The 21,849-nt window shown below is 39.6% G+C and overlaps 1 protein-coding gene across 1 annotated transcript; it reads right to left on the bottom strand.

Moving 5' to 3' along the window:
* Positions 1 to 1,991: 1,991 nt before the first annotated feature.
* grhl1 (grainyhead-like transcription factor 1) lies at positions 1,992 to 20,689 on the bottom strand. The gene is made up of 16 exons (XM_058091029.2): positions 20,474 to 20,689; positions 17,437 to 17,626; positions 16,925 to 16,998; positions 15,665 to 15,798; positions 15,355 to 15,587; positions 13,628 to 13,710; positions 13,357 to 13,510; positions 13,155 to 13,266; positions 12,958 to 13,052; positions 10,355 to 10,598; positions 10,122 to 10,249; positions 8,294 to 8,322; positions 8,027 to 8,112; positions 4,600 to 4,685; positions 4,394 to 4,458; positions 1,992 to 3,072 (listed from the first exon to the last, which is right to left on the bottom strand). Exons 1-16 carry the CDS (start codon positions 20,491 to 20,493, stop codon positions 2,958 to 2,960), a joined length of 1,848 nt encoding a protein of 615 aa, XP_057947012.2. The 5' UTR covers positions 20,494 to 20,689; the 3' UTR covers positions 1,992 to 2,957.
* Between the last annotated feature and the right edge of the window lie 1,160 nt (positions 20,690 to 21,849).

Raw genomic sequence — 21,849 nt, 5'->3', positions numbered from 1 at the left:
TACTGGAACCTATCCCAGCTGTCTTCGGGCGAGAGGCGGGGTGCACCCTGGACTGGTCGCCAGCCAATCACAGGGCACATATAGACAAACAACCATTCACACTCACATTCCTACCTATGGACAATTTGGAGTCGCCAATTAACCTAGCATGTTTTTGGAATGTGGGAGGAAACCGGAGTACCCGGAGATTCGAACCCAGATCTCCTGACTGTGTGGCCGACATAATAACCACTCATCCACTGTGAGCCCTCTGTTTCAGACTTGCGCACCCAATTACTGTTTTTAAATACCATTGAAGGTTTATCTTGTATAAAAGAATGGACTTGGGTAATACAGCAACATTTTTCAGCCATCAACAAGACAAAATATGAGAACATACATACTGTATGTCTAGTAGATTAATATGACGTGTTGTCAAGAGGAAGAAAAATCAACCAGACTGCTCATGGTTTCCTTATAAATGAAAAAAAATACATGAAAAACAGAACCTGGCCAGCTCTCTAAGCACAAAGGCAGCAAGTGTGAGTTGAAATGAGGACATGCGAGGAAAGTTGGCTAGTGGATAGAGAGAGAGAGAGAAACAGCGAGATGGAGAGTGACAACAAAGACTGAGAGCAGATGGTGTCGCCCTAAAGGGATATATTTTTAAAAGAAAAAAAAAGGCAGTATGGTAACATTTGGCATGGCTGCTTGGTTAAATTCTAACTAAATGAGCGTCCATCTTTTCCTCCGCTCCTTCTGACTTGACCGTCACCATTGTCATGTGTTATCATGCTGTCTGGATGTACTATGGATACCCGACACAACAACAACAACAACACCAACCTCACCTTCTTATGACGTTAGATCATTTTAATGCTTGTTGTTCACACAGCCCTCCCACACTGGTGGTAAAAACACAAATGCAACAAAATGCAACAAACAAATGTGATTTACAGTGAGGAAAGTGTGTAAATTATACATGTTTTTATATCAACAGGTTGCACTGTTAATTTTTATTTTTTTTATTTTAGAGTTTATGTTGGATTACTTTGGATTTTTGAATAAAAAAAGACAATCAAAATATTTTTTTTTTTAATAAAATTGTTTGATAAACTTAATATTTTATGTTAAATTTGCTTAATCTGGCCCGAAGTCAGCCGGGATAGGCTCCAGCATTTCATATTACATATTACATATTACATTGAATCAACAACAAATCTACTATATTAAACAAGATAAAATAGAATATATAAAAAATATGATCTTCCCGATCCCCTGACTGTATGGCCAACATTCTAACCACTAGGTCATCCTCCGGCCCCTAGTAAAAAAATAAATACCACTTTATTACTGTATATTTATTATTATAATCAAATATTTAGATATTATTTTATACATATATATGGTATACTGTAGAGGATCTTTTTTTATTAGACATACAGAGTAATATTTTGTTAATTTAGTTCATGAGGCGGGGTACATTCTGGACTGGTTGCCAGCCAATCACAGGGCACATATAGACAAACAACCATTCACACTCACATTCATACCTATGGACAATTTGGAGTCACCAATTAACCTAGCATGTTTTTGGAATGTGGGAGGAAGAAAACCCACGCATGCACGGGGAGAACATGCAAACTCCACACCGAGATGACCGAGGGTGGAATTGAACTCAGGTCTCCTAGCTGTGAGGCCTGTGTGCTAACCACTCGCAGCCCTAAACAGCATTATATACTCCATTTATTTCATTGTTCATTAACATTTTTAGCATGTCATTTCTGAGCCAAATGCCACTTCCAGTTTCATCTGCTGCACAGCTTGAACAAGGTTTTAAAAAATATATATTTAAAGGGCCAGCACAGGAAGTTAGCGTCCAGGTTCCTGACAGAGCCTCTTAACACCACACATGCATGCTTCCTGTACTTCCTAAGCCCATGCCCAGACATCTGCTGCTGCACATTTAGAAGTGCAGCCTTCCATTTTATTAAAAAATGATATGATTTCAATGCAGGAAAACAGCACAACAGCTTTTATTGAGCATTTTGTGCACAATCTGTACAAAAAAAAACGAGAAACCTCAGTTTAATATTAAAAATTTCTTGTCCTTTGACATTTATGTATTAATAAATCCATACAAAAACATTATATTAGGAGTAAGACATCTTAAAATATATCATGCAAAAAAACCCACAACCCTTAATAAATATATACACAATAAGTACTGCAATACAAAGATGACCATAAGATCCTTAAAGCATGTTTTGCAAAAGGATATATACAATATCTCATTCATCAGTTAATCAAATGTTTTATGGCAACTTTTTTTTTTCCTGAAGGTGTTTCTTAAACCAAAATTCATATTGCACTTCCGGAACAGTGTCACAAGATCGCATCACTTTGCTTTTTTGCAAAATCATCTACAAGGAAGATGTAATTTAAGCACTAAAGAGGCTGCCATTTAATTAGCTTTCACATTTGAAGTCATCTCACAAATAGCAAATTACGAACATATACATATGTCGACCTTACTTGGTAATTTTACACTCTAAATACTGCCATGTTGTTTTAGTATTAATACACTCAACATTTAGGGGATTCTTTCCCCTCTTTTTTTCCACTAGCTCTTCAACATAACAGATCGTAATCATCAGTGCTATGATTATAAGATAAGATGTTTCCCCTCATAATATTCCACTGCTGCTGTTGCAAACAATGAGGTATAGCAGCAAGGCACACAGAAGCTTTGTACAAAATACACAATATTAATTGACGTTTCATCACAAAGGGAAAAAAAAAAAAACAACCTTCCTTGCTTATTCAAAATGTGGCACCTTAAGAGCTATATGGCTTTTTTGTTTTCCTTTTTTTTAAAGACCGCGTTTATATGTAACAGCGCAACATGATACAAGAGTCACTGGAGAGTGTAAACCGTTTATCCTCCATCATCCTACTCCTCCTCTCATGTCGTCCAATCAGATTTCAGTGAGGGTGAGCTTGTACATGCCGCCCAGCTCCTCCATGGAGATCTGGAAGGTGTCTTCATTGGAGTAGTGCTTGATGATATTGTCATCCATGTGCACCAGGATCCTGTCAAACAAAATTAAATAAAAACAGCAAAAATTTAAAACATCAGCAGTAATAAAGACTATATTCAAAATATTAAGAGAAAAAAAAGGTAATCTAACAATAAAAAAATAATGTTATGAGCGTAATAATATGATATGAATATATATACAACATGTAATATATAAAATGAGCAGCAACAGCAAAGTCACAAAGCTCAGATTCAGGTTTTTCGTCAAATATATGTAATATCTTTGCTTTACGAAATATCAACAAGACCCGTGGGTTACATATGGCACATTTTGGTTGCTAATAGTGGTCAACACCCATGGTGGTGGACATAACTGTTGAATTTGCATAATTGGCGATGATGCATTTGGAACAAAATTAGTAGAAAACGTGAAATGCATAACAAATATGAATTCATTTTCTTTCTGGTTTGTTTTATGGCACAAATGAGCCTGCGTGTGTGCGTTTAGATTTGTCGGCCGCCGAGTGATTAGCGTGCAGGCCTCACAGCTAGGAGACCCGATTTCAATTCCAACCTCGGCCATCTCTGTGTGGAGTTTGCATTTTCTCCCCGTGCATGCGTGGGTTTTCTCCGGATATTCCGGTTTCCTCCCACATTCCAAAACATGCTAGGTTAATTGGTGTCTCCAAATTGTCCATAGGTATGAATGTGAGTGTGAATGGTTGTTTGTCTATATGTGCCCTGTGATTGGCTGGCAACCAGTCCAGGGTGTACCCCGCCTCTCTCCCAAAGACAGCTGGGATAGGCTCCAGCACCCCCGCGACCGTCATGAGGATAAGCGGTAGAAATGAATGAATGAATGAATGAAAGTGTAAAGATGACTATGGGGGTGTTATTTCATGTATAGAGGGCTCTAAATGTTAAAAAAACATATTTAGAATTTTCCTAGGCTCTAAATACAAAAAAATTAAATAAGGAATTCTACCTCACATAAATTCACATATTGTCACGGTCGGGTTTCGAATCAATGAGGAATTACTGTATCCATAATAATTAGTAAAAAACTTTAAATTAGTATGATGCGGTGCATTTGTTCATCACAACAACTACAACATCATGATGAATTTATCCATCAAATGTGTGGAACTGACTGTTCATTCGTTGTGTGTGAGGAAGCAATTGAAGTCACATGCAGTGCACCACTTGGCTGTAACCAGTAGAGGCGCTGTTGAGTCAGTCTCAACTACCTTGCATCTCAAGCTATGGGTCAATGAGCAAGATGACGTGACAGAAGGTATGACAAACAAAAGTACCAGAAAGTCAGGTTTGTTCATTCAGCCGTGATGTAAAGAAACCAATATGAGTCATACACACCCTTTCTTGCACTTCTTATAGACTTTTCCAACCTTGTCCAACGGCAAGTCATACTTCTCTGAAATCTGAGCAAGAAAAAACAAAACAAAAATGGATGACATTATTTTCATTTCCCCCACAGTGGACATTAGTACACCAATCACGGCTCATTTAGTTGCTGTAATAACAGTTCTAGAGTTCATCTAAGTATCTTTTTCCACACTTACAGCGTCCACCAGGCCTTTTAGTGTGGGATTCTTCAGCATGACAGCATCGAACACCTCCTCCGTCTCCTTACGTACGTACAGCAGGACTGTGGAAGACACGCATGGAAACAGGTAGATTAGCACACACTATCCACTTGTTACAATGTAATTTATATAATTTTACAATAACGTTTATGTTCAAGTTCAATGGTTTGATATTCATATATTGAAAATAGCCCTTTGTGAAATTCTAAACTTTTAGGACCCTACCACTGAAAAGAATCAGCATCTAGAATTGTTATTAACCAGAATCAAAACGAGGAATCTGAATCGCTCAAATTCAAATGTAGAGTTCAAAATAATCAGAAATTTGACTCGAGTCCACACCTCTAGTGCTAAGATCAGGGATCACTTGGTCAAAAATCTGTTTCTACAAATCACATCGAGTGATACGTCATATGAGAGGCCATGATGAGTGATTTCCAAATATGTAATTATTTAGTAAAAATACTATCATATCATGACTTTTTCCCTCGCAAAAATGTATCATGTTCATGTGTCCAATTATGTCCATATCTGTATACATAACAGGTTGACAGGTGGTCAGTTTACTAGTTATCAGTGGTAACATCCCAGGTGAACTCCAGGTTAAAGTCTACAAATCAGAATGTCAAAATCTACGTCATCTCATATGTTCCATCACTCAAACTATACCAAATTGCAGGGTCATTAATCCACAAAAGGGGGACTCTGACTCAGAGCCCAGACGCACACTGTAATCATCATACATGACTGCAAACACACAAAGAAACTCAATGCTAGACCGACAATCAATCTCATTTGCTGCACTTATTCTCTTCTAAATACATTTTCTTGTATTTATTCTTGTTGGAAGTTGTGATATTTTAGGCATCTAAGTGCTACCCATTGTCCGTCAGGAGGTTCTATATAAAGGTGCAAATAGTGTGCACTTCTATGAGTCATTCCAGTGCTGTTGGAGGGGGAAAAAGTTTGGGTTCACTCATTACAGTCTGGAGCCGCCATGTCGCCATGTAATAAATGTGTTTTGTGTAATTTTAACAGGCGGCGCTGCAAATGATTGACAGCTTTGTTAGACAACAACATAATCACCTCTGGCAGGCAGACGGGTTGAACTGCTGCTCTATGAAGTCTTGTCAAACACACAATGTTTGCGTGGAAAATAACCCTCGATTCATTTTAATCAATTGATTATTTGGAGAAAAAGTGAAAAGCATCTGTAAAATATTGACTTAACTGTGGGTGAATGTACCCGCATGATAAGATGAAGAGGTAACATATAAAAAAAAAAGGTTAAAGTTCAAAACAAATTAGGCGTAAGCAAAATAGCATGCAGCCCATTCCTGTTTTTCTTGAAGTCAGTGATGTAAACAAGCACTCTTGCTCATACTGACTTTTAAAGACAAACACAATCCGGATTCTGGTCGAACCTTCCGATTTGTTAAAAATTTGAAACAAATACATAAACCATAACAAGACTATCATTAAAAAGTAAATGATCATGCTAGCTTAAAGTAAATACAACACACCTCACTTTAAAAGGGGTCATTTTTCCACCCTTTGTATTGAGTTGTGGACTCCTAGAGCACCTACACACAATAACCCACTCAGAAAACCTGCTAGGTCAGGGGTCTCAAACACGCGGCCCGCGGGCCAAATGTGGCCCGCAGGACACTAGTTTCAGGCCCCCGCCTTGATATGAAAGTTTAATGTTAGTTTGATATGGATGCTGTATGGTATCATGTACCCAGAAAAAATTATTACGTTTGATTAATGTTCATGTTAAAGGTTAAATAACTGTTAATAGTTATCCTCCCTATCTGTGTGGAAGTGGTAGGTTTTTGGCTATTTAAGTTTAAAGGAAATAACTTGAAGGCTAGGTTTAGGTCGGTATCTCTCTAGTTTGCGAGTCAGCATGTGTCTCAAGACCCTGCAGTTGCGCAATATGTTGTAAATAAAAAAAAGTATAAATGTGACAGAGACTCCTGCCTTACCGTGTATGAACTCAAACAGTGGTATCGTAGGTCCGCATTTACTAAGTGCAGGCAGTATCCGACATTAATGCACCTTTCCTGGCGAGAGCAGGTGGCTTCTCCTGGCCAATGCTGTGGTGTTGTGTTTGGAGTGTCCCTGAATGCATCTCACGTTCTTGTAATGACATTGAGGAAGTGTTGTTGCCAGGATGACTACATACAGTATACGGCAGGGATGCTCACACTTTTACATCTTGCAAGCTACTTTTAAAAATGACCATGTCCCAAAGATCTACCTCCTACTGTAAATATAGAAAATACTTTTTTTACTTAATGTATATATAGTGTAAATATGAGTATTTGTGTATGTTATAGATGTGTATCAGGTGTGCATATACTTTTTCAACATGATCTCTTACTATAAAACAGCCAACATATATATAAAATCTAACCGGTAAACTTTGAAACTACTATTCTAAATATTTCACATATGATATGATGGTTTCAAAGTTTACACGTTATGAAAATAGTTGATCTCGTTCAATAATTCACAATTCAGTTCAGTATGGCAATGTGTTACATCACCTGTGTAGCGTTCATTAGACACACAGTTCATACATTACGCCCAATTAGCATTTGCTCTCAAACATTTACGGTATCCAAGAACTGAAAGTCATTATGCAAATGTCAAAGGAGCAGAAGTCAGGGCGTCTTATTAAAAAGGTTTCAGCAGGTACTTTTTAGTAATTCAATCATGAAATCATAGTTCAAGAAACGGAAGTGTATAAAACATCTGGAGTGGAGTTCAGGAAGTGAAGCAAAATGTCAAATTTATTTTTCCCCACTCCTGCACTGGTTAGTTGAAGTTGAATCAGTTTGTGACTTTGGGCTTACTTCACGTTACTACTTGTGTATGTCCTTCATTTCACACGAAAAAAGGCCAAAGAAAAAGCCAAACATATACATTAATCCTTTGATATTGGCTGGACTGTGTTCTTACATAAAATGGCAGTCTATATTAGTAAAATAGGATTTATACAACTTGAGGGGTATTTGACATTGGTAGTTTTACTATAAAATGTAATTTCAAGATGAAAAAGTCAAACTGATGACATTTTACACACTATTTTGATTGTTTGAAGCAATTTGCGCTAGTAGAAGAAAAAGCACGTTTGTGTTTGAATAGGATCTATTCTAGAGTAAAGGGCACCAGTGTGTGTGTGTGTGTGTGTGTGTGTAGCGCAGTATTTAGTTGGAAACCAATGAGTGAAGGCTTCTGGCACGTGTGTATGTTTACGCCGTTGAAATTGAGAGCAGGCTACCGGCGCAAGCTCACGTGCACGTGCACTTGCTTTCAAACGTTTTTCTTCCTGAAACACTCCCTACCTCAAACTCAACCCCCACCCCCTACCTCCATATGAGTAACATTTACAAACCTTTCTTAGGTTCCTCCGCTCTGGCCATCTTGTTAGGTGGCGACCCAAACTCGTCTTCGCTGAAGGGTAACCTCTTCATGCCAGAGCTGCGGCAGACACACAAATACATAAATCATTCCTTACAAGCACTTAACAGCCAGTTAACAGGCAATAAAGAACACACGAGAACAAACACATGCTTGGGAGAAAAAAGCTTTTAAGTATTTCCTCGGAAACATGTAGTGAAAAGCACATGCGGCCGGGAGCCACTGTGAAGTCAAGTCTCACCTGTCTTCTCCTTCCTCTGCTGCAAAAGGCTGTAAAACACACAAAAAGGACAAAGAGTCAGAAGGCACCTTAAACATACCTTAAATCGTATCTATGATTATTGGTGCATGCTGGGAAGTGATGCATTGCAGTAGATGTAGTTCCAAGGTTTAGCAAAACAGGGCAGTCGAGTACACAGAATTGACCCACTTTAGTGAACTGATCCAGGTCCCGACATCCACTGAGCTTCTAAACACAGAGGGAAGCCACATCTGATTGCTTTATTCATGAATGGAAGAACAATGTTTCCTTTTCCCTCCCTCAAAGTCTTCCACTTTATTGACTGCAGATGCTGCTGTTTATAGGATTCTATTCTGGGCATGAAGAACCCAGTCAACTAAAGGGTTTATCAGAAAAGTGATAGCGGCGCACAGAGTTGGAGCCAGGTTCAATGTCAGCGGCAACACCAAAAATAACCTCCCGATGTTGCAAAGTAAATGTTATGTGTGGGTCGGAGGGTAAAATAACAAACCCGTTTTGGCTCGACACAATCAATCGATAGAGAGGGTTGTGGCCTTTTCTTTGTTCTCTGCTTTATTTCTGAATGGTCCACCAGCCAGAGCCCAGGCCTAAATCCATTTTAAGTACATGGGATGGCCTGAAGGGGGCGAGGATGAGTGGGTAAACATTCATTCATTTTCTACCGCTTTTCCTCACGAGGGTCGCGGGGGGTACTGGAGCCTATCCCAGCTGTCTTCGGGCAAGAGGCGGGGTACACCCTGGACTGGTGGCCAGCCAATCACAGGGCACATATAGACAAACAACCATTCACACTCGCATTCATACCTGTGGACAATTTGGAGTCTGCAATTAATCTAGCATGTTTTTGGAATGTGGGAGGAAACCGGAGTACCCGGAGAAAACCCACGCATGCACGGGGAGAACATGCAAACTCCACACAGAGATGGCCGAGGGTGTAGAGTGGGTAAACAGTGGCAATTTAAAGAGTGGATGCTGTCTTTAAAGCAAAAAAAACATTACAAGTGGTTGCTACTGTATTTATTGTAGTGTTTTGTTTAGGTTTTTTTTAATATAGATGTTTTTTACAGATTTGTTTCTTTATTAAACTATACAAAACATGAAGTCTGAGGAAAACTTACAAGGTTTTTTTCCCCCTTTTCACCAATGAACGCATTACTTTTATTGACATGTAAAAAACCAGACCTAAATCCAATGACTGGATGGGAGACCTTTGCAATCTGACACATTTGGAGCACTCCCGCTAGGCGGAGTAAGTCAAGATATACTTTGCTGATAGACTCTGACCCAAAAAGACAGTGGGTGTTTTTAAGCACAATATTCTTTTTCAGGTGACTACACGAGGAACTAGCTTATCCTGTTCATTTTTACATGAGGCAAAGCCTGCCATTTTATCAAGTGTGTGTTCACTGTATCTCCAGTATATGAAGTATGCACACACGTACACCTGCATGTGATATGAACCTGGTCAGAGTCCATACTGAACAGGATGTCAGCGACTGAACATTAAATGAAAAGCTGAGTTCGGTGTACTTGCATGTATGGAATGACATATGATGTCGTCTTTCATTTCAGCCATCTTTGTGGACAACTCTATTTCTATTTCTGTGAGCAAATAAGGTGCCCAGGTCACAGTGAGCATGGTGAATGATAACCATCAGTAATCAGAAGCTCCTATCAGAGCACCAAAGGAGAACTGTCTGTTCCCGCAAGTGAGCGTGCAGGTCAGTGTGACCCGGTTGGTCCATGAGTGGGAGGATGTGTGTTTTTTATGGCCTGAAGGTGCATATGTGTGTGTGTGGCAACTCACATGACGTTGGAAGGTGGAGAAGTGAATGTCAGGAATGAAAAGGACAGGTTGGGTCTCAATGTCAGTCATCATCTTGAAGATGGTCACGTCATTGCGTTTCTGCAGGATGGGCACTTTGACATCGGCGACTGTGAATTGGCAGGGGGAATAAAGAGAAGATCTTACGTCACAAAATACATTTATGGCACCAACTTTATTACCTCATTAAAGTTTTTAGATAGGGCAACACTCACAGGAGAGGCCAGGGTTGAGGTCAGCCACCTTGCCTTTTCGGCGGGACTGCTTCCTCTCCTCATCTCGGATCTTTCTCTCGGCTCCTTTGTCACAGAACACCTTAATCTGGCAGTATGCCCGGTGGATGGGCTTGTTGCTGCGGTTGTTGTAGCTGTATGTGTCAATCTGCAGGTTGAGAGGCAGGCCTTTCACTCCCTTCTGAGAAGAGAAGTCCGTGCTCAGGCAGTTGACTGAGATGAAGATCTGCAGGAGAGACCAGAAGATCCATTAGAGGCATTGATTGGGGGAAAATTCAGTGATTTGTCATGACAAAAAACTAATTATTGGACTCGAGACAAATATGGTTGGACACACTTTTTAATTAAAACAGCATCCAAACCTTTGACTCTTACAATATACCATAAAAAATGCGAACAAAAATGTTAAAGCCACCTGAAAAATAAAACTATTGAAGTACATTTTTTAAAATATGTATACGGTGGACGAGCGGTTAGCAAGAAGGCCACACAGCTAGTAGAACCGAGTTCGATTCCACCCTCAGACATCTCTGTGTGGAGTTTGCATGTTCTCCTCGTGCATGCGTGGGTTTTCTCCGGGTACTCCGGTTTCCTCCCACATTCCAAAAACATGCTAGGTTAATTGGCGACTCCTAATTGTCCATAGGTATGAATGTGAGTGTGAATGGTTGTTTGTCTATATGTGCCCTGTGATTGGCTGGCCACCAGTCCAGGGTGTGCCCCACCTCTCACCCAAAGACAGCTGGGATAGGCTCCAGTACTTCTGTGACCCTCATGAGGATAAGCGGTAGAAAATGAATGAATGTACAGAAATATTTTTTTTTAAATCCTGGTGCAAACAGTATAATATAAAAATATGCCATAATTATCAATATATTATGTATTGATATACAAATATTAGTATTTTAATACACAACATATTTTATAAAGTATATTTTTATATTTAATTTTAAATATTATCCAACTGCTGCCCTTTAAAACAGGAATGTTACGATTGAAAAAGGCAGCGCCTCGTCCTGTTTAACGTTCTGTGCCTCCCTCTAGTGGTCACATGTCGTCAACATATGACAACTGTATTTCCTATTGCAGGATAAAGTTGTCCTCCAAGTGCTTGTTTTGAACAATTATGATAACTCATCAAAAAACTAGACTATAGATATGTCAGACATTATTTGGTCAGAGATTTTTGCAACATCATAAATATATGGAGGTTAAGCCTTGATGTAGGTTTGCCCTGCATTGTAGTTGTCTATTGATGCTTGCACTGTCAACAGGGGTTACTTTGTGATGACATAGTAAGATGAATTCAATTTAAAACATGGATCAGATGGTAGTTTTTACATTTTGAACCCAGCTATATGTCAGGTAAACATTACACAAAGCCTGTGTTCATACATTAATTCAGCAGGGAAAACTTGACACACACACACGCAAGCATCATCTTCAGCAAACAAGCTAGTAGAGCAGTGCTGACAAAACCACAAACAAACACACACGCACACACACACACAAGGATGAACATCCTATGGACACACGCCTGGAGTCATGAGATGGTTCAATTCACATCCTGGTCTGTGTGCGTGTGTGAGGCATGTTTGTGCAGTTGACTTCACTCATTAGCAATAGGCTGCAAGGCTCTTTAGAGGCCCAATTATATCATTCATCTTCCCTCCAAACTGAGCAATAACATCTCAGGGCCACAGCAAAGGAGAACTGAAGAGATGAGTTATTATTATTATAATTCCCTTGAAAAAGCACCACCTAGTTTCCACATTCATTACTTTAGATTCTGTCTGCGTTACTATGGAAGCTTTACATCAGGCAACAGTGTACCATTTAGGAAAAGTTACTGTTTTGACAATGTGTTATAGTACTATGTCATAATGTTAATTTTCATTCATTCATTTTCTACCGCTTATCCTCACGAGGGTCGCTGGAGGCGCTGGAGCCTATCCCAGCTGTTTTCAGGCGAGAGGCCGGGTACGCCAGCCAATCACAGGGCACATATAGACAAACAACCATTCACACTCACATTCATACCTATGGACAATTTGGAGTCGCCAATTAACCTAGCATGTTTTTGGAATGTGGGAGGAAACCGGAGTACCCGGAGAAAACCCACGCATGCACGGGGAGAACATGCAAACTCCACACAGAGATGGCAGAGGGTGGAATCGAACTCGCGTCACCTTGCTAACCATTTGTCTACCGTGAAGCCCACAATGTTAATTTATTGTTCAAAATGTATTTATTTTGTTTTTTTTCCTGCTTTAAAAATGATCACCCCTCATGCATGTGTCACTTTTATTTAATTTTCTTTCTTAAAATATTTTTTGTCTGTTATTTCTTCTTTTACTTTTTTTTTCTTCTATTACTTCTTTTTCAATCATATCAATTTAGGTTGGGTTAAGTAGTGCTTTATTAATCCTGAAGGCAATTATAAGGTAGTCTGTTGCTCACATACATAAACATCCACACACTAGCGGATAAAATATATTAAAGAATCAATACATTGAAAAGTAAATATAAAAATGCACAAAATTAACATAAAATCTTGATCAATTTTAGAATGTTTGTAGTCTTACTTTGGCCTCCTCGTTTGTGTCCCAAGTGAAGGAAATGGCGTTGTAGGAAATCTCTTCGATGTTGCCAATGGTGTTGAAGCTCTCCTTGTAGTCGGCTGTAGATGACAGACAGTAAGAGTTTTTGATGTGCATCTAATGTCGTGGTTGTGCTCATTATGGTCTCTGTGTGGTCTACCCAAAGTCAAAGTTCAACCCACCAATGTCAAGACACCTCTGTTTGGCAGTATGTTGTCTGGAGTGCCAGTACTTCCAGTGTTTCAACTGATCGTCTCTGCACTTCTCCTCCCCAAATACGACCATCACAACGCTCTGTGAAGAAGTACAGTACATCCTCCATTAAAGAGCTTGAAAAAAATACAGCTACTGCTCATGATGGTATCGCGATGAACCGCTTCTCACCCTGACTTTGGTGATGGGTTGCTGCAGGCCTTTGTTGTCAATCTCCCGTAAGGTGATGGGGTAGAACTGTCCCTTGTTTAGATATGTCATGGTCCCGTCGCCAGTCTTCTGACGCAGAGATTTGGACGCCTCGAGGGTATACTCGAAATTATTCCTACAATACAGTACAACATGAAGAATATGCCCTTATTGGGGTGTACGCTGTCGTCCGTCCCACAGTGGAGGAAAGAAAGGGGATCGGAGGCCATTCTGCACTGTGGTGGCGACTTACCCCGGCACCGTGTCAAACTGAGTGTAGTCCTCAGGCGTCATGGAGGCCATACGTAACTGGAGATCCCCTGGGAAGGAAAAGACCTGCAACACATGTATAGTATTTGGAATAGTCAAACCAAGGGTTCTTCTATGAAAGACACAATAAATGACAGGATTATACTAGAAATGTATGGACATAGTTTTGAATTTTTCTCATGGATTCCAATACACAGATATAGATAGATAGACACATGGGTACATCTTAATAGATTTTAATATCTTTGAAATGTTCATTTATTTCTATAGGTCAATTCAAAAAGTTAAACTCGTGTATTATTTATCCCAGTGGTTCTTAACCATGGGACCGCTGACCAATCTTGGGCTTCAAGCGCCACCTATAGGGCCGCAAAAAAAAAAAAAGTTTTGCACCAGTGGGCCGCAAGAGCCGTGGACTGCATAGTAGGTTATCAACTGAAGACACCAGACATAGGCTAGCCGCTATGCTACTGTATGTTATCCATTAGACCAGGGGTCTCAAACTCAATTTACTTGGAGGCCACTGCCGCTAGGGTCTGGGTGAGACTGGGCCACATCAGGTTTTCCCCCAAAAAAAAAACGCATTCATTAAAAACCGAAAAATATACAAACTTTTTTTAGTGCTTTAGTTCCGATTTTGTACAATAAAAGCGCTAATAAAACATTCCACTGTTCTCAAATATCTTAATTTTTATTTTTCTGCACAAAATAAGATGAAAAATAAACAAATCAAGAATAAAGAAAATCAATCAATCAGTAATAAATACATATAATAATAATAATAATAAAACAGCAAATAATAAAAACTTAAGAAACCACATATAGTTGGTGGGTAGACAAATTATTTTATTCAGATTAAAATTAACAAAGCATTATTAGAGCCCTGTAGGCATGACAAAACACGACTATAGTCACATTTATACTCTTTTTATTTACAACATATTGCGCAACTGCAGTGTCTTGAGACACATGCTAACTCGCAAACTACAGATCTAGCGACCTAAGATAAGATATTCCTTTATTCGTCCCTCAGTGGGGAAATTTGCAACCTAAACGATAGCCTCCAAGTTATTTCCTTTAAACTTAAAAAAGCCAGTAACTTACCACTTCCACATGGATAGGGAGGATAACTATTAACAGTTATTTAACCTTTAACTTGAACATTCATCAAACGTAATAATTTTTTCACTGGAAAAATCGGGCCTAAACATCAAAAAGTTATATTTAGGTTATATTAAAAGGAGAATAAGGGTAGAATTGTGGGATTTCTTCTTCCTGTCAGAGTCTTTGTGAGGTAGAATTAATTGACTTCCTTTATCCTCATTTCTTTGAGCACAAACGTCTCCATGTTACCCCGCTGACCCCCCCCCCCAATGCGGTTTTGTTAGGTTACTCTTTTCTGCGGTAAATCCCCTCCAGGTTAAAAAAGAGAAAGAGGATAGAGGCTTTGGCCATTGTCGGGGAACAGCACAGCACTTTATTGTGTAGCTGAGACAATGACATAATAACATGCTGGCCGCTATTTTGGCCTGTTCAAATAAAACCAAGGTAGGTTGAGCCCACCGTTGGCTCCACCACGGGATCAGGTAGAAGCGCTATTGTTTGATCTGAGAGCAGTAAAGAGAGGAGGTTTGGTGTTTTTGTTTTTTTTTTCCAAGGAGCGCAATAACGGGATTCTGTAAGACGAAGGCATCAGATAGAAACACTCACCTCCTGGGAACTGTCCTTGAAACTCTCAGAAAAGGTGGAGTCAGGGGGCGTGCGGGATTGTGTGGTGGGGCTGAACTGGACTGAATTGTGGCCGAGCTGAGGGCGGTCGAAGACACCCACGTGGTTATCAGCTTCGGCACAACTGTTGGGCACGCTCAAACCGTGAATGGGCACCTCTGTCTTGACAGATGGGTAGTTCTGCAGGGCGGCGATGGACACTGTGACGGTTGTGTCTGATGAAAAAAGAAACATGCATGAGATGCTGATGGTGTCTGGGTGGATGATGAGAAACTGATATGAGGGGACCTACCTGGTGATGGGAACTGGGTTCTCTTGTCCTGGGCCAGCTGGAGAATATTGAAGGGCCCCTTCAGGACCTGGATCCTGTTCTCCATGCTCGTCTCTGGGAGGGAAGGGATTTGATGTCCCCCCTGAAGCTGATGTCTGCAAAAAGAATCATGCAAATACTTAAATTGAGCAATTGAGCAATGTTAACAATGTAGCCTGTGCATTTTTTTTCTTGAATATGGCTGCCAAATGACCCACCATGGGGCCACAGAGAGTCGTGAGTGGCAGCAATTTGATAAAGATGGTGAGAAACACTATTGAATTGGATCGCGACCGGATGTACTGGATCTACAATAAGTTCTACAATGCGTTCCATCTGATTCCACTACCCATCATCTGGGACTGAAATCAGATTATGCCGATCACATGGATTAATGATACATTTTTCAATTTAATTTTAAACATTTTTATGGTGCCATATAAAGTGGAAAAGGACCTTGACTACCAGGGGACCCAAAACACAAGTAATTACCACTAAAATTGGTAATTAATGTATAAAGGGAGAGGGACAAAGTGGTTTTTTTTTGGGACCCAAAATTTCTGACTACAGCCCTGCTACTAGCTATATGGTATGAAAAAAGGAACCATAAGATTACCTTAATTTAAACAAAAATGTCTCTGTGTGGAATTTGCATATTCCCCTTTTTAAGGAGACTTTGGATGTGAGAATATATTAGTGTAGTGCAGAATATTTTTGCACTTATAGCATAGAAAACCTGTTTACAATCTTCCAAATTGTTTTTTTTACATTACCATATTAGTGTAGTGTAGAATATTTTTGCACTTATAGCATAGAAAACCTGTTTACAATCTTCCAAATAGTTTTTTTTTACATTATCAGAGCCCTCTAGACTTAAAGTAACACCCCTATAGTCGCCTTTACACTTGTATTACCCAATAAATTAGCTTGGCGTGATTTACAGTCACACCAGTAATCTGTTTATGGATTATTTTGCCTATTGTAAGATCATTAATAGTTTGTTGTTCCACTGATCAAGTCTGGTGCTTGTGTGTCTCACCTACATTCCTGAACAACCTGAGACAATTAGTTAATTTAGACATTTTTATGCATGAAAATGATTAATTTAAGCAAAAATACATAGAAATTAGCTTAAATATGCAGTTGAAAACTGCATAATAAATAAAATTAGCGATGGATGACTGTGGCTGAGGATGCTGCACACTTGGTAGCCCACTGCTGTTTGCACATTATGACCATTACCTTTTGTTGGGATCCACATCAGAGACCAAAGCATCTGGCTTGTTCTGGGGTATTGTTCTTTTTTCCCTGGGCACCTGTATAGGAAGGTAAACACAGCCGCTGAACATCTGACCACATCACATCGAGCTGCTGTCTTCAGTTACATGCCACATCGTACGCACTGTCTGCCTCACAGATGTTGCGAGACACTCTTGCATGTTGCTTTGGTAAAGCCTAAAGTCCCCCCCCCCCCAGGTCCTGCACTCTTGCTTGAGCTTGAGTCCACAGTGATTGTGTCATCTGAGCTGCAGCACGAGCCTATAAAGTTGTACTATTGTACGTTACCAATGCGTGAGCCGTATCTATCAGCCATATTGCCTATTTAACAAGTATATTAGCAAAGCAAAAAACTTCTCAATTGTATTAATCATTAATTCGTCATGGACTCATGGCTTTTGCACAGTACCTTGAGGATTCTCTACCTAACCTCCCTTACATCTATTCAGTCTTGGAGCTGCAACCCAATGATATACCTTGTAGTAGTCATATAGCAGGCCGAGAGCGGCGGCGCTGTCTTCGTCTCCATTGATGCTCATCATGGCCTTTGTGGCTGCCGTCAGGGGGTTCTCCAGGAATGATTTCCAAGCTTCATCCTCTGTGGTGAAAGAGCGACGTTGGCCACCATAGTTGGGGTCGTTCTGCAAGACCAGGACGGCACGCTTGCTGTAGAATAAAAGATGAAAATGTATAAGAACCGTATATAAAATTAATGACCATGGATTCATTGTTGTTTTTAAAGGGGGAGTATCTCTTCCTGAACATTATGAACTCCCATTTTAATGCCAAAAATGCATTAAATGCTGCCTGAATGCTTTATAATGACCGCAGTCTACAAAAACAAATAGCCTTACCAGGCAATTGAGGACAATTAAAATTGAGTACAGTCCGTTTATACCTCCCGGGAGGCTGTGGTAAACTGTCAGTGGGGTGTTAGGCAGTGAGGACTTTCAATATGAGTGCAGACCTGCCAACATGTCTGAATTTGTCGTACTCAGCATGCAAATTAATATTGCTACACATTGCTACACATTGCTACAGTTTCAGAGACCATGAGACACAACGCTTTGGCACTGGATTCTGGAGGAATTAACATTTTTGGTCTGTCGTTCACTTTTAAATAACTGAAATAATTGCACCCAGACACTGCTGACACTGCAATGCTTATATATTATTATATTTCCTATTCATTTCAATTGGGCACGGGTCCGTAAATGGCCTCCATTGGGTCTGAATGGGTGATGGCTACTCTAGAGTCTAGAATAAGTTCTGGGTCAAAAAAAACATTAGCATTAATAGCGGTAGCTGTTTTCATTAACTTCACAAGATGGCAGCAGCAGCATTTTTTGCACCAGGAGTGGTCAGCATCCAGTAGATTTATCTACCTCTACGTGCACTTTAAAATGTTGGTATGTGAAACTCATGAGCGTCCCTTTCTATGGAACTCATCTGCAGTATTAATGCTGGCTGAACAGACTGATGTTTACCAATATTCCAACATCGGTTCTGTTGCTGCTGTGTTGTACAATATACTTATTAATAAACGACCATATGGTTCCGCTTTCTCATGCACTTCAAATCACCTTTTTTGTGTAGGTAAATAAATGTTGCAATAATAGACAACAAAATAAACTTTTTTTAGGGTTCAATTGTTAAAAAAAACGAGATTCGAAATCACGACCTTGTCTCTAAACAGACACACAAGAAAGAGAATGACTTTATCCGCAGGACCAGTTGTTCAGGCTCTCCTGTGATTGTGCAACAAATCTCGGTCGCGAAACGGTCGATGCTTCTTGAGAAAAGATGCTCTACAGGCTTGTCCAGTGTGACAACTCGAGCGCCGCCACTTCCTCATTGGTCCAGAAGTCAACCACCGGGTGACGTGTCTGACCCGGCCACATTCTTACCTCGCTTTTATAAGACAACGCATTTTGGTGAAAATACGTTTCCATGAGCCAGCATTTTTTTTTTGTATTGTCCTGGTCTGCCTCTGCTGCTTTGTAAACACCACCACCACACTGGTCGCATCACTAAATATTCAAATGCAGTTTCAAACTCTTTAAGGCTTGTTGTGTCATCACTGTGAGCCTCTAAGCTCTGAACTTTGTGTTATTTGAATTGGAATTGGAAATAAAACAGCCATCAACATGTAAGAAAATATTGGACTTTTCACTATTTGAATTGGCCTGTTTGCATAGCATATATTTGCTTATGTTAACTTTAATGATGAGGCTTTGGTGCTTAACATTATCTATCTTCAAGTGCAGGGTTCCAAACTTCTGGTTGGGACCCAGAAGTAATTTATATTTAGCTTCAAACTATTTACATTGTAAGAAAATCATGTTTATGTACAATATTAAGTCAATATGTGATATATTTGAGCCATTTCAGGAACCGTGGTTCTACTTTGTGTCTTGACCTTTGACAACACCCACAACAAATGATAATGTGGCTCAGTTTCTATGCAGAGTATCTACAACAAATGCAGTCTTTTCCACTCTCAATGATCAATGCAAAGTGATAATTAGTAACCTTAGATCTAATTGTGCCTTTTCTAAAACCGCAACCTGATAAGAAGGAGGATTTGGGTGCAATAAAACACCTAAGGAAAACAAATCCATTTGGAAAACAATGAGTTTTGTCTCTTTGGGATATTTCAATAATTTCATTGGATTTTAAGGCTTCATTTTTGCAAAAAAATTGTCTGAAAAATCAACTAAAATCCTCAAACGGCCCCCATGCTTGCTTACATTGTTATACAAGAGCCAACGCCTAGCAGGTGTACTATTTCATTCCCCTCAAAAGTCTCCTCTGCATTGCCCTCAAAACAAAAAAAGGGTAAAAAAAATTATGACCCAAGCATGGAGGAAAACACACATATTTTTTTTTCCACCCAGCAAAGCAAAGCTATAACTTTACAAAAGGACCTAAAACGACACCATCTAACTGACATCACCTCTCTGCTGTTTATTCCTAAACAAACATCATTAGGACTAAACACATAAGACTCCCAACTGTTAGCGCTTGGGGCAAAATCAAACATCCCAAAATGAAAATAACACAAAAAACCCATCACCCTCTCGGGACAGTCTTTTTTTTTTTATTATGATGATTATTCTAACAGGCGCCTGTGTTCTCACGACAGGTGTTGATTCACCTGTGCAGGCTCCAGCATGACAGGTGAAGTACAAGAGTGACAGTATAACAGTCCCGGAATAAATGTATCATGCAGCAACAACTAGAGCAGAGAGAATAATCCTATAGTGATATTTCCAGTAATGATGCGTTCAGTGGACAGCTTAAAAAATGGACATGTATCAAACAAGCGGCAACAGGTGATACACGTGAGTAAGCCAAAAACCATCGTTTAAACTCCATCCACTCCACAAAGAAGGGGAAAAAAAACACACGTAAAAGTCCAGAAAAGTAAGAATAAAGTGTATCTTTTTGTGTTACAGCGTGAGGCTGTTTGTTGTGAGGGCTAGAAAAGTGGCGAGTCCAGCAACAACTTACTTGTCATGCTCCTGTGACATCTCGGTCGGTCGAACAGGACTTTCTAGTTGGGACTGAAAATCCGATCCGTCTTCTTTAAACGTGGAAAAACTCCTCCACGAAACGTTTGGATGAGGGCAGCGGCAACAAACAAGGTGTCCCAGACGGAGCAGAACGGGTTTTGTCGGCTCGACTCGCTTTTTTTGGAGGGGGGGGCATTGCTGAGAAATCGAGGCCGGTTTTACCTGTGACGGCGCCTGGGATTGGATTACAGGTAGTCAGGGGGCGGTGCCACAATGTCAATTATCCAATGCGACGTTCTAATTGGCTGAGACGCAATCCTATACGGAAGACGTTGGAACTAGTAAAAATATAGACTGAGATTTGACTATATTGACTTCTTAAGTAGGTCACAAAGTGATTAGCTTGGATAAAAATAATAATAATCATAATTTTAATTGATCTGATGGCTTCATAAATGAAATATAATACAAAAAAAGTATTTCAGGATGAAGCTAAAATGCAGTATAGCCTTAACAGGTGACTTCATTTGACCTTCTACACATGTCCTACTCTTTTTTCAAGACTTGCCGTTCTCTATGAAGGAACCGAATGGCAAAATTCACAAATATGTTGGCACGTTTGCATGAATCGACCAATAATTAATAATAACTGCTTCACCGAGAACTGGAATTCAAACAGACCTCTTCATCATGCTGTTCATATTCCATGAGTCTAACAACAAGCAATTGATCAACAGTACCTTGCCTTTGTGACGCGTCACACAGGATGTTCTCAGAGGGAAGCGGCCACTATATTTTTTAGTTAGAATTATTTTATTTTGTGTCTTTTATTCATACATGTTTGTATTTGACATTATTGATTTTGAAATATATTTATATTTGTATGCTTTGTGAATTTGCAACAACAGTTCATGGATTGCAGTAGTTGTGATGCTATAGTCTATTAAATATTATTAGCATAAATATTATCAGTACTATTAATAAGCTCAAAAATGTTACATTTTGTCTTGCACTGTAATTAATTTATCTACTTTACATACTTTCATTTTTACTACCCCTCACCAATACCGAGAAAAGGTACAAAAAGTTACCTTAGAGTCCAATAACGAGCATTTGTGTCATTACATTAGTGTTGATTGTACTGCACTTTGAAGAAATAGTAGTATCCTACTGTACCCTGATCTTGTACAGTGTATATTACCATTTGCAGGCAAATAGCATGCATCCAAATCAGAGGGTATGAGTGATATCTCTCATTTGTTTGGTATTAAGGCATGAAAATAGACGATTGATGGTCAGAATGTGATATAAACAAATAAATATAGTACAAACACACTCCAAATGCTGAGATAAAAAAAGAAGCAGTGCAAACAA

The sequence above is a fragment of the Doryrhamphus excisus genome, linkage group LG14, assembly GCF_037039965.1.
Source record: "Doryrhamphus excisus strain RoL-2023G ecotype Guam linkage group LG14, RoL_Dexc_Guam_v1.1, whole genome shotgun sequence".
Taxonomy (NCBI): domain Eukaryota; kingdom Metazoa; phylum Chordata; class Actinopteri; order Syngnathiformes; family Syngnathidae; genus Doryrhamphus; species Doryrhamphus excisus.
The sequence above is the reverse complement of the archived record's forward strand: the minus strand, read 5'-3'. Positions and strand labels throughout refer to the sequence as shown.